Raw genomic sequence first — 16619 nt, forward strand, 5'->3', positions numbered from 1 at the left:
CTCTCTCCTTGATACTTGGATTTTGACTTCCAACTCCTCCTCCCTTGGAAACTTCCCTCTTCACGGTGACCAGTGACTTTCTTCTTGCCAAACCCAACAGCGTTTACTACATCATAACTCTCTTAGATATCCTAACTATATGTGACACTGTGGACCAACCTCTTCTCCTGGAAATACTATGTAACTTTGACTCCAATTCTAAAATATATTCCTTCTTCTCCACCTTAACTAGCAGTGAGCTGATCCAAGCACATATAACCGGCCTCAACTCCTCTATCAGCCTCCTCACTGCCATCAGTTTCTCCCCCCTCCAGTTCATACTTCATTTTTCTAAAAAAAATCACATCGAGTCTCTTGCCAATGACACTCTGCTCTGGAACTCCTGTCCCCTTAATAGACAGACCACCTTCCTCCCCATCTTCAAAGCCTACTGAAATAATAACTCCACCAGGAAGCCTTCCTTGACTAACCTCTCATTTCTCACCCTATTCACTTTCCTTTCTGAGGTGCCAGTGACATTCACCCCACCCCCAGCCCCACAGTAGTTATATAGAAGATATATCCTTATACTCTTGCTTCGTCATCTGCAGCTATTTTATTATCTGACTCCCCAACTGACTTGTAAACTCCATGGTGGCCGGGATTATGTCTACATACTATATTGTATTTCAGTTTACAAAGAGCTTAATAAAAGTGTTCTGTACCCAGTGAGTCTTAATAAATACCACTGGTTGATTCATTGTTTAGAACCAAAGTGTCTTTTCTCAGTAGACAATTTCTTTAGAGTTTTTTTTACTGTTTGTGAAATTATTTAGCATTTTGAATACATGGAATACATTTGAATGTTGAATACAAAAGTCAAACAAATAAACAATTATATTAATTAAGCTCTGATTATGTGCCTAGCACAGAACTAAGTGCTGGAGTAGATACAAGTTAATCAAGTTGGACACAGTCCCTGCCCCAAACGTGGCTCGCAGGCTAGGTAGGAGGAAAAATAGGTAATGATCCAAATTTTACAGATGAAGAAACTGGAGCACAGATAAGTATTTGCCTAAGGTCACACAGCCGGCAAAGTGATAGTACAAGGATTAGAATCCAGGTCCTCTGACTCCCAGGCACTATATTCTAATAGTATTAGAATACTATTCTAATAATAGTATTAGAATTCAAAGACACAGGGATCTCTAGACAGCATGAAAATTAGTATTAACCCATAAACATAGGGCATAAAACAAGTTGTCATATCTAAAAAGAAATCACAAAATATGTCAATGGAAATTAAAATCCAGTGTCTACCTCCAAACCTGATTTTCTGTAAGGTACAAATTTTCATCTCTAGTGAATGTATAATATCGCAACATTGGCACTCTATGTAAATTTTTTTTTTTGCAAAACATCTGTGAGGCTGCACTTGCCTATCATTGCTATCATTAACCAATCTCTTAATGGTATTTATTGAATGCACACTGTGTGCATGTGTACAGAGCACTGTACTCAGATCTTGGGAGACTGCAATACAATAGAGTTGGTAGGCTCATTCCCAACCCACGACGAGCTAACAGTCCAAGTGCTTCCCATCATTGTTTACATTTATTGAGTTGCTATAGTGGGCAGAGTTTGGGAATCTATGATGGAAGTGAAAGACACACCTTCTGTCCTTGGAGAATTTGTAATTTAAAGGGGGAGATAGACAGAAATTGCCAAAAAAGTAGGTAAAAGGATGAGGCTATGGATGCGTACATACTAAACCAAAGTAGGCACAATAGCTGATTGATTGATCAATCAATCAATTGATGTGGCCAGGAAGATGGGCTTTTCATTCATTCATTCAATTGTATTTATTGAGCGCTTACTGTGAGCAGAGCACTGTACTACTCTTAGTTTGATTCCTAGAAGAGGTCACCTTTAAGGAGCCCTTTTAAGGAGGGCAAGGCCCCTGTTTGATAGATTTGAGATGCAAGGGATTCACACATTGTGGTAAAGGGTGCAAGTAATATGAGAATGTCTCAAATGAGGCACAGTTAGACTGGCCACACAAAAAATTCCTCAATTATTCAAAAAGCCTTGAAAAAGTAACTTCAGGCTTACTTGATTTTTTTTTTTTTACTTTTCAAATTTTTAGTTGGATTAGAACCAGTACATAACTAGAATCAGTAATGCAATTTTATTCTTCCATTTTCAAACTTAAGCATGTGAAAAAAATATTCAGGAAATGTTGAAAAACACAAAAAAAATTTTAAAGGTTAGAAAAAATTGGATTTATTAACAGGAAAAGATACAGGTATACTAGAATAATAACATTGGAACTTTGGGCTGTAGTATTCTTTGTGGCTATTTCTTTTTTTTTTAATTTCCACTTTTAATTGGAAAAATATTCAGATTTTCCTTAGACTCCATTCTAAAAGGTCCACTTCTTATGTGTTCCATCTTTACTTTCAGTTGGACTTTGCATATTTCTTAAACTAAACAAGAATTCATTCATTCATTCATTCAATAGTATTTATTGAGCGCTTACTATGTGCAGAGCACTGTACTAAGCGCTTGGGATGAACAAGTCGGCAACAGATAGAGACAGTCCCTGCCGTTTGATGGGCTTACAGTCTAATCGGGGGAGACAGACAGACAAGAACAATGGCAATAAACAGCGTCAAGGGAAGAACATCTCGTAAAAACAATGGCAACTAAATAGAATCAAGGCGATGTACAATTCATTAACAAAATAAATAGGGTAACGAAAATGTATACAGTTGAGCGGACGAGTACAGTGCTGTGGGGATGGGAAGGGAGAGGTGGAGGAGCAGAGGGAAAAGGGGAAAATGAGGCTTTAGCTGCAGAGAGGTAAAGGGGGGATGGCAGAGGGAGTAGAGGGGGAAGAGGAGCTCAGTCTGGGAACGCCTCTTGGAGGAGGTGATTTTTAAGTAGGGTTTTGAAGAGGGAAAGAGAATCAGTTTGGCGGAGGTGAGTAGGGAGGGCGTTCGTACAGCACTCTATATATGAAGTTGTCTTTTGTTTTTGGAGAAGATACCACTAATTAGGTATGGGTATTGGTGCTGATTTCTGTTCTTCTCCTGTGTATCACATACCCCACAAATATAATGTCCACTGTGCCACACCATGGCACATAGCCTTATTGTGATGTTCGATAAATGCTATGAAATGTTGATTCAAAATACAAATTCTGCTTTCAAGAATATTGCTACCTAAAACAGTAGACAGATTGACACAAGATGAATTTAAACAATTGGAACATGAAGGAAAACCTATGTACAACTGGAAACAATAAAATTGAGGTTTGTTTTTTTTTTAAATGAATAAATAGGTAAATAAATAAATTGTTACATGTCTAAGTGACCTAATCAGAGAGGTGGATATAGGCTGTGTTAGTCTTTAGACATCAAAAGATCATCTAAAGATCATCTAAAAGGTGCCAATCAATCAATGAATCATCAATAGTGCTCACTGGGTGCTGATCACTGTACTAATTGCTTGGCCAAATACAGTCCAGAAGAGTAAAGAGTAGAGTAGAGAAGCAGCGTGGTTCAGGAGAAAGAGCATGGGCTTGGGAGCCAGAGGTCATGGGTTCGTATCCCAGCTCTGCCACTTGTCAGCTGTGTTACTGTGGGCAAGTCACTTAACTTCTCTGTGCCTCAGTTACCTCATCTGTAAAATGGCAATTAAGACTGTGAGCCTCACTTGGGACCACCTGATTACCCTGTATCTACCCCAGCACTTAGAACAGTGCTCTGCACATAGTAAGCGCTTAACAAATACCAACTTTTTTTTTTTTTTTACAATAGAAATGATAGCCTTTCATTTTGTTGGAGGAAAGTTTTAAAGGCAAATGTATTAAGAATGACTGTTGTTTGAATTTTTCTTATAATATATTTGGGAATATTTGGAAAGTTTGCACAAGGACCATAATACCTCTATCTGATACCAAAAAATAAAAATCTACCTTTAACAATCTCTTTATTGTCTCTCATTTTAAAATATGTGCTGTAATTTAATTACAAATTAAAAATAAACGACTTGTGCTGAATAAATGGTATAGGTTCTTAACACTTGGCAGATCAAGAGTGTTGCTGCTTTGTTATTTCCATTTGAATTAGACACAAGGCAATGCTGTTGGCCTGCAAAAAGATGCAGAAGCTTATCTATTGGTATATATTATGTCACGGAACATTTGGTAATGCAAAGTACACTTGTATATCAGAAATGTCCCCCAAACAGATGGAGATTATAATTACAATTTCATGAGTAATGCCTGTTGATCAAAAAACATATTAAGCAACTGTGTGGTCTGAACCTGGCACAGGTGCACAAAAAATAATCCACTCCTTTGCAGAATCTTCTACCTAATCTGAAATCATGTTGTACTGGGTTAAAAGAAATCAAAAAAATAGTGAAATAGTCTCAGCTAGTGGGCAAAATACAAACAAATCTATTTGGTTTTTGTCTTTCTGCTGTGTGTGTATGTGCATTTCCTCCTTTTTGAAGGGTAGAATTGTGAGTAGAATTGCAAAGGTTGGACACTTTTAAAATCAGTTGATCCACAGGGATATATATATCAGTCTATCAGATATTCATTCATTCATTCATACATGCAATCGTATTTATTGAGCATTTACTTTGTGTAGAGCATTGTATTAAGCACTTGTGAGATTAGCATGTGACAATAAACTGTCATAATCCCTGCCCACAACAAGCTTACAGTCCAGAGTAGTCCATACTACTATGACTACTATTACTACTATGACTACTACTACTACTACTATTTGCTAAGTGTGTACTATGTGCCAAGCACTGTAGTAAGCACTGGGGGAGCTACAAAACAATCAGGTCATACATAGTCCCTATCCCATATAGGGCTCATAGTCTAAGTAATAGGGAGACCTGGTACTTAATTCCCATTATACAGATGAGAAAAGTCGAGAACTCAAGGGATCCCATGCTCATGCTCTTTCCATTAGGCCATGGTGTTTCCCTTGGAAGGCAGCCAAGAAAATTATAAACATTGAATGTGTTTAAAGAGATAGCAAGTCTTTTTGACTAATGAGCAATGGTGTTTGAACTGGGTATTTGGAGTCATTTTTCTAGTTTCATTATATAAATATCTATCTGCTATCAGTTCTCTGAGAAGAGGTTACTTTCACTCTTCCTGTGAAATTGAAATGAGCCAAATCTCTGGTGCATTAATTCCTGTGGGCAGTAAGTAATTTTGGAGGCTGTATTAACTCTTTCAGTTTAATGTTGTTTCATTAAGCCATCTTTTATTATCCATAATCACTATTTTACTAACTAGAACTCCCTCATCTGAAAGAGTTTTGCAGCTTTCCTAAATATGCCTTTAACACATAATGTCATAACTGTAGAAAATGTAAGCCAAATATTGGGGAAAGAAGCAGGAGAATATAGCTAAAAATAAACAAAACCCTTTCGTTCGTAGCTTCTAGTTATACAGATCAACACAACCTATTTTGAAAGTTTATATTGATTAAAAGTACGTAGTTTAATTTTTTTTTTAATTTGAGAGGAAAATATACATCTGGGGATTCTAGGAAATAGCTCCAAAAGTAGGTATTCCTTCATTTATTGTTAGAATTTGTACATATTTATATACTTAGAAATTGCTGAATGATATATAACATAATGAGAAATAATTTAGTAATTGCAATGGATTTTGAAAATGGCCTTTGAAAGACTATGCTTCATTACCACATTATTGCCCATTACCTAATCTCGCCGCCTCAGGATTCTGCTTAGATATAAACTGAATTTAATAATCCAGTTATTTATAAAGAAAAATATTTCAACACTTACCTGCCATCTCCAAGACTTTGGGAAAAAATGTTTTCCAGAATCGGCACTGGTGAGCCCGTAATTTGGTGTAAATTTTGGGTGAGTCAGTATTCATTGTAAGGTACTTCTGTTCTGTACTTTTGAAGACAGGCCATCTTGTTCCATTACTCTGAGTCCCATTTGGATTTCTAAATGATTTAACAGAGATATTTGTTTTCCCTTGATAACAGACTGTTAAAGTATATTCTATTTAAAAAAATCAATATTGCCATTTATGTTATTATGCTAACTTCCTTTGAAATTTAACCACGGAAATTAAGCACCAAAGATAGAAACTGCAGAGCTTTTAATCTTCTAAAAGTATTTATGTTCAAAATAACTAATTAGAAAATAAAGGTAGGCATAAGGACACTGATTAGAGTCCAGAAATGTTCTGGATACCCTATTTTGCAACTGGATTGCTTTATCACCTTTCTCAAGTCACTTTATCTGCACTGCATGAATTTCCATAGCCAAAAGCTGTAGATACCTGCTCCTTATCTACTAGTGATAATAATATAATTTGTTAAGTAATTACTTGCCACTCTCTGATGCAGTACATATTTGGGAAGATGAGGTGTTACTGTTTCCTAGCCCACAATATCACAAGAAGCTTTAGCCTCTAATAAGGCTGACATAATCAATCAGTGGGATTTATTGAATGCTTACTTGTGTGAAGAGTGTGACACTAAGTAATAGAAAGACTTCTAGAAAGACTATAATAGAGTAATTAGACAGGATCCCTGCCCTCAAGAGGCTTACAACGCGTAAGGGGAGACAGATAATAGAATATATTCCAGGGAAATTTAAAGGTATTCACTCTATCCTAAACCTTCCAGTCCCTTCAGCTGCCTTCTAGACTGAAAACCACCCCTTTATCCTTGAAACCTTGCCTTCACTGGCACTGTCCTCTCATGGTTCTGCTTCTATTTCATTCATTCAATCGTATTTATTGAGCACTTACTGTGTGCAGAGCACTGTACTAAGTGCTTGGAAAGTACAACTCGGAAACAGATAGTAACAATCCCAACCCAACAATGGGCTCACAGTCTAGAAGGGGGAGACAGGCAACAAAACAAGTAGATAGGCATCAATACCACCAAAATAGATAGATTCATTCATTCAATCATATTTATTGAGTACTTATTGTGTGCAGACCATGGTATTCAGTGCTTGGGAAGTACAGTTTGGCTACAGATGTATATATACACATTATAAATAAAATACAGTAATAAATATGTACAAATATAAAATATACCCAAGTGCGGTGGGGCAGGGAAGGGGGTAGAGCAAAGGGAGGGAGTAGGGGCAATGGGGAGGGGAGGAGGAGCAGAGGTAAAGGGGGGGGGCTCAGTCTGGGAAGGCCTCCTGGAGGAGGTGAGCTCTCAGTAGGGCTTTGAAGAGGGGAAGAGAGCTAGTTTGGTGGATGTGAGGAGGGAGGGCATTCCAGGTCAGAGGTAGGACGTGGTCCAGGGGTCGACAGCGGGACCGGCGCGAACGAGGGGTGGGGCAGACACGAATGAGGAGGTGAGCGGCAGAGGAGCGGAGTGTATGGGGTGGGCTGTAGAAGGAGAGAAGGGAGGTGAGGTAGGAGGGGGAAAGGTGATGGAGAGCTTTGAAACCAAGAATGAAGAGTTTTTGCTTGATGCGAAGCTTGATAGGCAACCACTGGAGATTTTTGAGGAGCGAAGTGACATGCCCATGACTCCTCATTCTGTTTTGAAGGCTCTCACTCTGCTTCCCACCCCGCATGGCATGATCATGGCCTAGTGGAAAGAGCATAGGCCTGGGAGTTAGAGGATCTGGGTTCTAATTCCTGTTCTACCACATGTCCAGTCTGTGACCTGGGGCAAGTCACTTAATTTATCTGTGACTCAGTTACCTCATCTGTAAAATGGGGATTCAGTATCTGTTCTCCTACCTATGAGCAAGGAATGTGTTATTGTCATGTTGAACTTTCCCAAGCACTTAGTACAGTGCCCTGCACACAATAAGTGCTCAATAAATATGACATTACTTAGTTTATGAAACCTGTGTGGGGCAGGGACTGTGTCTGACCTGCTTACTCTATACTGTATATTCCCCACCAATTAGAACAGGGTTTGTTACTGTTCAAGAGCTTAATAAATACCACAATTATTATTAATTTTTAAGGACCTGGGTTCTATCCCACTCCACCACTTATTTCATTTATGACCTTGGCGGAGTCACTTAACTTCTCTGTGCCTCAGCTAACTCATCTGTAAAATGGGAATTAAGATTATGAGCCCCTTGTGGAACGAGGACTGTGTCCCACCTGATTTACTTATATCCACCCCAGTACTTAGTAAGGTGACTGGCACAAAGTAAGCATTTAAATACCATTAAAAAACAAACCAAAAATGCTTCTGACAGTGGAGGTCCCTCTCGCTGACACCTCAAATTTAGCATGTCCAAAACAGAATTCCTTCTCTTCCCATCCTGTCCTCCTCTTGTCTTTCCAGTCACTGTGGACATTACTGCTATCCTCCCTATCTCACAAACCCATAACCTTGGCATTGTCCTCAGCTCGCCTCCCATTCTGACCACATATTCAGTTTGTCACCAAATCCTGACAGTTCTATCTTCACAATACTGCAAAAATCTGCCCTTTCCTCTCCAACCAAACTGCTACTCTGCTGATCTAAGCACTTACCCTATCTTGCCTTAACTATTACATCTGCCTCCTTGCAGACCTCCCTGCCTCCTGTATCTCCCCACTCCTGTCCATATTTGAGTCTGCTGCATGGATCATTTTTGTAAAAAACAAAGGCCAGTCCATGTCTGCCCACTTCTCAAGAATCTCCAGTGGTTGCCCAACCACTTCTGCATCAAAGAGAAATTGTTTACTAGTGGCTTTAAGGGACTCAATCACCTTGCCCCATCCTTACCTCACTGATTTCCTACTACAGCCCAGCCTAAATACTTAACTCCTCTAGTGCCAATTTTCTCATTGAACCTTAGTATCATCTATCTCACCACTAAGCCCTTTCACATGTCCTCCTCCTGGCTTGGAACTCCCTTGTCGTATATATATATTTATATATATATGTATATGTCAGACCACCACTTCCCCACCTTCAAGGCATTTTAAGGTAGCATTTCCTCCACGAATCCTTCCAGGATTAAACCCTCTTTTCCCTGGCTACCTCTTCCTTCTGTCTCATCTATACAATTGGGTCTGTAACCATTGGGCATTTTAAATTTTTACCACCCTCAATCCCACAGCACTTCCATACATATCTTTGAATAATAATAATAATAATGGTATTTGTTAAGCATTTACTATGTGCTAAGCACTCTTCTAAGTCCTGGGGTAGATACAAGGTAATCAGGTTGTCCCATGTGGAGCTGACAGTCTTAATCCCCATTTTACAGATGAGGTAACTGAGGCACAGAGCAGTTAAGTGGCTTACCCAAGGTCACACAGTTGACAAGTGTTGGGGCTGGGATTAGAACCCACGACCTCTGACTCCTAAGCCCGAGCTCTTTCCACTAAGCCATGCTGCTATACTGTAAATCATGTATTTGTACTAATGTCTGCATCCTCCTCTAGACTGTACTCTCATTGCGGGCAGGGAACATATCTATCAACTCTGTTGTATTGTACTCTTCCCAGGACTTAGTGCAGTGCTATGCACATAGTAAGTGCTCAATAAATACTACTAATGATGTTGATGGTGATGAGGAGGTGGTAGGGGAAGCAAGAGAGTCTGGGTTATGTACCTAAATTTGGTGTGTCTATGTATCTGTATGTGTGGACGTGTGGTGAGGTAGGTGGTAATAAACACTTGGTACAGTGCTCTATGCACAGTAAGTGCCCAATAAATACAATTTTTGAATTTATTGTTTAAGTACTTAGGCAGTAAGGATTCAAATGCGTGGGTGACACATAAGGGAAGGAAAACAGGGAGGAAATGTAGGGTGAGAATCTGATTGACAAGCCAGGGAATGATGGACCTTAGGCAGGATACTTAACTTTTCTGTGCTCCAATTACCCCATCTGTAAAATGGGGATTGAGACTGTGAGCCCCGTGTGGGACATAGCCGGCTCAGCGTGGCTCAGTGGAAAGAGCATGGGCTTTGGAGTCAGGGCTCATGAGTTTGAATCCCAGCTCTGCCACTTGTCGGCTGTGTGACTGTGGGCGAGTCACTTAACTTCTCTGTGCCTCAATTCCCTCATCTGTAAAATGGGGATTAAGACTGTGAGCCCCACGTGGGACAACCTGATTCCCCTATGTCTACCCCAGCACTTAAACAGTGCTCGGCACATAGTAAGCGCTTAACAAATACTAACATTATTATTATTATTACATAGACTGTGTCCAACCTGATTTCCTGATTGGCTTATATCTACCCCAAAGCTTAGTACAGTGCCTGATACATAGTAAGTGCTTAACAAATACCATAAAAAACCTTATGGAAGAGCTATGATTTTGGAAATATTTTTAGATTTGTAGAGTGGTTGCCTTCTGGACATGAAGGGGGAGGGAATTACTGTACAACACTGTCTAAATAGAGAAGACATATATACATAAGTGATCAAGAATGTGTAAATAAGGTCAATAATAGTTGGAGATGGCAGAAGGGGTCAATTGAGAAGCAGTGTGGCCCTAGTGGAAAGAACCCACGACTGGGAGCCAAAGGAGCTGGGTTCTAATTCTGGCTTTTCTACTTACTCGTTGTATGACCTTGGGTAAGTTGCTTAATTTCTCTGTGCCTCGGTTACCTCATTTGCAGATGGGGAAGCTCATAGCTGCAGAGAAATGCTGTAAAAAAAGACTTTTGGACTTAAAATTACACCCATCCTCTCCTGTGGCCACCAAAGAGCATGCAGAAATTACTGTTACTGAATGAGCATCCAAGGAAGGTTGGAAATCTAGAGATTGGTCATAATCTGGCATTAATGAGAGAAAGTAGTGTAAAGGCCCTGTATCAAGTGACTAGTCCAGTGTCAGATGGCCGGAGGCATGGTCTCAGGGCAGGTGCTGCTGTATCAGGAAAGGTGACTGGAGAAATCCAGCCCTAGGTGTCTCGGGGATAGGTGGCAGAATGACTGGTGGGAGACCTAGCAGCCCAAAGGAGACAGGTTCTAATACTAATAATTGTGGTATGTATCAAGTGCTTTCTATATGCCAAGCACTGTACTACAATCAGATCAGACAACCTCTGTCACACATGCATTCATTCAATCGTATTTTTGGAGCACTTACTGTGTGCAGATCACTGTACAAAGTGTTTGGAAAGTACACTTCAGCAACAGAGACAATTCCTGCCCACAATGGGCTCACAGTCTAGAACGGGGGAGAGAGGCATCACAATAAGTAAACAGGCATCAGTAGCCTTAACATAAATAAATAGAATTATAGATTTATACACATCCTTAATATAAATAAATAGAATTATAAATATGTATATATATACATAAGTGCTGTGGGGGATATAGAGCAGAGGGAGAGAGTCGGGGTGATGGGGAGAGAAGGGGGAGCAGAGGAAAAGGAGAGTCTGGGAAGGCCTCCTGGAGCAGGTGAGCCTTCAGTAGGGCTTTGAAGTGGGAAGTGTGATTGGTGGATTTGAGGAGGGAGGGCATTCCAGACTAGAGGTAAGATATGGGCCAGGGGTCGATGGGGGCTCACATTCTCAGGAGGAGGGAGAACAGATATTTAATCCCCACTTTACAGACAAGGATACTGAGGCACAGAGAAGTTAAGTGACTTGCCCTAGGTCAAACAGGAGGCAAATGGCAAAATCAGGATTCATTCATTCAATAGTATTTATTAAGCGCTTACTATGTGCAGAGCACTGTACTAAGCGCTTGGAATGAACAAGTTGGCAACAGATAGAGACAGTCCCTGCCGTCTGACGGGCTTACAGTCTAATCGGGGGAGACGGACAGACAAGAACAATGGCAATAAATAGAGTCAAGGGGAAGAACATCTCGTAAAAACAATGGCAACTAAATAGAATCAAGGCGATGTACATTTCATTAACAAAATAAATAGGGTAATGAAAATATATACAGTTGAGCAGACAAGTACAGTGCTGAGGGGATGGGAAGGGAGAGGGGGAGGAGCAGAGGGAAATGGGGGGAAAAGAGGGTTAAGCTGCGGAGAGGTGAAGGGGGGGTGGTAGAGGGAGTAGAGGGAGAAGAGGAGCTCAGTTTGGGAAGGCCTCTTGGAGGAGGTGAGTTTTAAGTAGGGTTTTGAAGAGGGGAAGAGAATCAGTTTGTGGGAGGTGAGGAGGGAGGGCGTTCCAGGACCGCGGGAGGACGTGGCCCAGGGGTTGGCGGCGGGATAGGCGAGACCGAGGGATGGTGAGGAGGTGGGCGGCAGAGGAGCGGAGCGTGCGGGGTGGGTGGTAGAAAGAGAGAAGGGAGGAGATGTAGGAAGGGGCAAGGTGATGGAGAGCCTTGAAGCCTAGAGTGAGGAGTTTTTGTTTGGAGCGGAGGTTGATAGGCAACAACACCCAGATCTCCGGTCTTCAAGTTCTATTCTCTATTCACTATGCCATACTACTCTACTAGTCTCTTAGCTCCTATAATAACATATTTCTCCCACTCCCCTGCTACTCCTCCCATACTATTGTCCATCATCATCAGTATTTGTTGAGAGATAGCTAGCTCTCTCCCTGGCTCTTTGAGCTACTCATTAAGAAGACGATAAATACTGACTGGTCAGAAACTCCTGATGTATGCACAAGATTTTTGATAACCAACCACTCTCTTTTCTGTATGAATTTAGAATATTTTCTATTCTGTAGGATATGTCCTGAAACAGATTCATGAGTTTGGATTGTGGCATAGAATTATGTACTCATGCTAAAATCTTAGAAGACTTTGAAGAAAAAGTACCATCTCAGATTACCTAATTTTTTTCTGGGAAGCAAATGATTTAGAAAGAATTAATAATAACTAAAGCTATTCAACCTAAGATAATGTAATAACTGCAGTGAAACCCCATACTCTGGATTTCAAATGATGATTACTTAAGGGAGTGTCATGAAGAAAATTTCTATTTCATATCACAGATGGTACACTTTCCTGGGTGAATTATGTGATCTTTTGCCTTTCTTTAAGGGCTCAGAAACTGACTTGTGCAGCTGCTAGAGCCTGGCTATTAAACTAGAAGAACATCGGTCTGATCCGGTACAGCAATTCTTATGTTCCTAAATTGCCCACTTTCTTCCTAATTCTTCTCTAATTAACTTATGGCACTATTTTGTCTGTACATTCATTTGTGTCTTCCAAGATGGTGACTTAAACAGAGCTGACTTGTGCTTCAGTTCAGGATCAGAGCTTTAATAGTGCTGTCAGTATTCATTTAACAAACTTTGTGCTATGAAATAACTCGAGACATTCCAAATTGTAATTCAGAGGTAATAATGATGACTTTTTACTTGTAGATATAGTTTTCAAATAAAAATTGAAAATCAGATTGATAGAGCATTTTATTCTGATTTAGTAATATCTTCATAGAATTGAGTAGCTTGCCCAAAATACAGATGCCCTACAATGATTTTGATGGCCACCTATTAAGAATAAACACAGCTCCAGGTAGAGCAATCCTAAAAGGCCTACAAATGGCTTACTGTACTATACTTTGGGGTATATACCAGATAATTGGGCTGTACATAGTCCCTTTCCTACCAGTTTAAGGGGCAGGGAGAATAGGAATGGATCAAATACTGGCTCCAACACTTGTCTGATGTATGACCTTGGGTGAGTCACTTAACTTCACTTTCTCAGTTTCCTCTTCTGTAAAAAAATGGGGATTAAGTACTTATTTTCAATGGAATTTATTAAGTGCTTGACACTTTTTTACAGTTGAAGAAACTGAGGCCTAGAAAGTTATTTGACTAGCCCAAGGTCACACAGCAGGCAGTTGGCAGAGCCGGGTTTAGAATCCAGGTTCTCTGACTCTCAGGCCTGTGGTTTTTCCACTAGACCATGCTGTTTCCCAGTCCAAGTTTCCCCTCCCCCACACTAGGACTATGTCTAGCCTGATTATCTTGTATCTACCCAAAAGTACAGGGTTTAGCATATAGTATGTACTTAACAAATGCCATAATTTTGCTAGTATTACTACTATTATTATTCATAACTAATATACTGATAGGGTTCTTAGAAATAAAACAATCTGTTTACAAATAAATTAGTACAATGGCAATATCCAGAATAGTACAGTTTTTGCACTGGTTTGGATCACTGGGTTCTATTTTCAACTCTATAGAGACCTAAAGGAATATAAAGATTCTATCCCAGTATTCCCTTTATAGACACTTGAAAACGTTCAAAACCCAGCCACTCTAAATGCAATTTAACCAAACCTGGCAGAAAGCTCTTCTATTGCACGCATTCCAAAAGCATTGATTTCCTGTCACTGATGCTGCAGAACAATTTTGGTGACACGCTCTCCAAGAAATTAGAGAGAAAAAAAAACTACTCAGATGATGTCGCATAAAGTGTTCTGGTATGGCTCTGATCCCTGTGTATTAGGTCTGCTTTTAGTTTTGGGGATCGACCATCTACTACTATCAGGCTCAATATCTTCCATGGGTTTGAATAGCGCCTGTCATTCCTCCTCTCTGTCCTCAATCAATTAATCTTATTTATTGAGCACTTACTATGTGCAGAGCACTGTACTAAGTGCTTGGGAAAGTACAACATAACAATATAACAGACACATTCCCTGCCCACTATGTGCTTTCAGTCCAGAGACTAGTGTTCGCTCCAAGAAATACTGCACCAAAGAAATAAATAGCGGCTTCCAAACCTATATTTCACTTCGTCTCTCAGGCCCATGAAATACAGGTCCCACTGCATAACCCAAACACACTACCTCGGGAGAAGCCATGTCACCTAGTGGAAGGAGCATGGGGCTGGGAGTCAGAGGACCTAAGAAGGGGGTGTTGTATGGAAAGATCGATTAGACTGTTAGCCCGTCAAATGGCAGGGACTGTTTCTATCTGTTGCCGACTTGTTCATTCCAAGCGCTTAGTACAGTGCTCTGCAAATAGTAAGCGCTCAATAAATACTATTGAATGAATGAATGAATGAATGAATGAAAGATCAAGGTGTGAGAGGTAGAGGTTCACTGATTGATAGGGTGGGTTAATGTATCCAATTTCCTGTGGTGAAGTAAAGATCAACTAGTCTATCAGTTACCTTTCTGATTTAATATAAACTGCTTTATGTGATATAATTGCTTGAGAACACAATTCTGGATAATTTGGATAAGACATAGTTATCCGATAGTGATGATTAAGGAACCAATACCCCATTCATAGCATTATTCCTATGAGAAAATTGGTTCTGGCTTCCCATATTTTAAGTTTACATGAACTTTTCTGGCTCCTAATTGTGTTGTAAATCTGAAGACTTTCTATCCAAAGATAAATTCTATGAAAATAATTTGGCCTAAGTAGCTCCTTCTCCAAATTCCCCAATTAAGTAAATGAGAAGCAGTATGGCATAAGTGGATAAAGCACAGACCTAGGATCCAGAAGCCATGGATTCTGATCCCAGCTCCACCATTTGCCTGCTATATAATCTTTGACAAGTCACTTAACTTCTCTGTGCTTCAGTTTTGTCAACGGTAAATGGGGATTTAATACCTCTTCTCCTGCCTACTTTGATTATGAGTCCCATGTGGGACAGAGGTTGGGTCCAACCTGAATAAATTATATCTATCCCAGCTCTTAGAATAGTGTTTAACACATAGTCAGCACTTGGAAAATACCATTTAAAAAAAACCAAAACATAAAAACAACCCCCGCCCCCCAACACACACAAAACCAAAAAGTACTGGGTTATTGAAAACTTTGGATACCGGCTTAGAGAAAGTTTTTTAATCTTAATAAATGAATTCTCATTTACCTTTATTCTTAATTATGTGACCATTAAAGGTGGGAATACAACATTAGCTCACAATGGATTTTTACTAAAATGTTCTCAAGATTAATTTGCAAATTAACTATTCATAGCACATGTAATATTGGCTCCTGTTTTATCTACAAGTCACTGACTGAAGTTTGATCAATTCCCTTTCTGAAACTTTATCAACAGATCTTTACAATTTTTTAACTAGCTTCCTAGATGAATCGTCTCAGACAAATGAAATCTTTTAAAGTACTTTTTCTTTCCCCAAAGAATTGAAAGTACTGGTCCATATCCTCAACTCCCAAACATCCTTACAAAGAGCACAGATATATTATTCTATAATTAGATTTTTGTGGACCCCAAAGCAGCTGAGTCTAATGTAGTTTAAGACCAACTTCACTTTCTCTGAGAGCAATACACTTCTGAATCTCACTAGAATGCTAAATTATCTAGAATCTATCAATGCTATAAGATGGTTTTCAATCTATCACAATGCTTCACACAAAGAGGCATTTTCAAACATTTTGGAGTGGTTTATATGAAAACATTTAACTAAGATTAAACCTGCATAATTTGACAAAATCTCCCAGTGCTTAAATTATCATTTCAATTAAATTAGTCAATTTAGCAAGGTGGTCTGTCTCATTCTGTCCACTAGACTACCATTTAGCAGACAGAAGAATTCTTAGTTCTAAAAGTTAACATGCCCTGAAAAATCGGAACAGGTTCTCAGCATTTAGTGGATTCTTTTAAATGGACACATAAAAAGTCTTCCCTTTTCACTAATCCATTCATTACAAATAGATTTATCTGGGAGATGATTACTGCCTTTTATAGGTGTGAAAGGAGGAAAAAGTAAAGTTCATACACAACAGGGAATATC

The 16619-nt window shown here is 39.6% G+C and overlaps 1 protein-coding gene across 2 annotated transcripts in view; it reads right to left on the bottom strand.

The window, feature by feature from the left end:
• BCHE (butyrylcholinesterase) overlaps positions 1–16619 on the bottom strand; it is a 100640-nt gene that overhangs the window by 18694 nt on the left and 65327 nt on the right. Inside the window, exon 3 of one of the 2 annotated variants that reach the window (XM_001505791.5) lies at positions 5824–5990. The exons of the other annotated variant lie outside the window; for it this stretch is intronic. Coding sequence (XP_001505841.2) covers positions 5824–5990 — 167 coding nt within the window. The remainder of the gene's footprint in view (positions 1–5823; positions 5991–16619) is intronic. 2 annotated transcript variants of the gene reach the window in all.

Source organism: Ornithorhynchus anatinus, chromosome 1 (assembly GCF_004115215.2).
Source record: "Ornithorhynchus anatinus isolate Pmale09 chromosome 1, mOrnAna1.pri.v4, whole genome shotgun sequence".
Lineage (NCBI taxonomy): Eukaryota > Metazoa > Chordata > Mammalia > Monotremata > Ornithorhynchidae > Ornithorhynchus > Ornithorhynchus anatinus.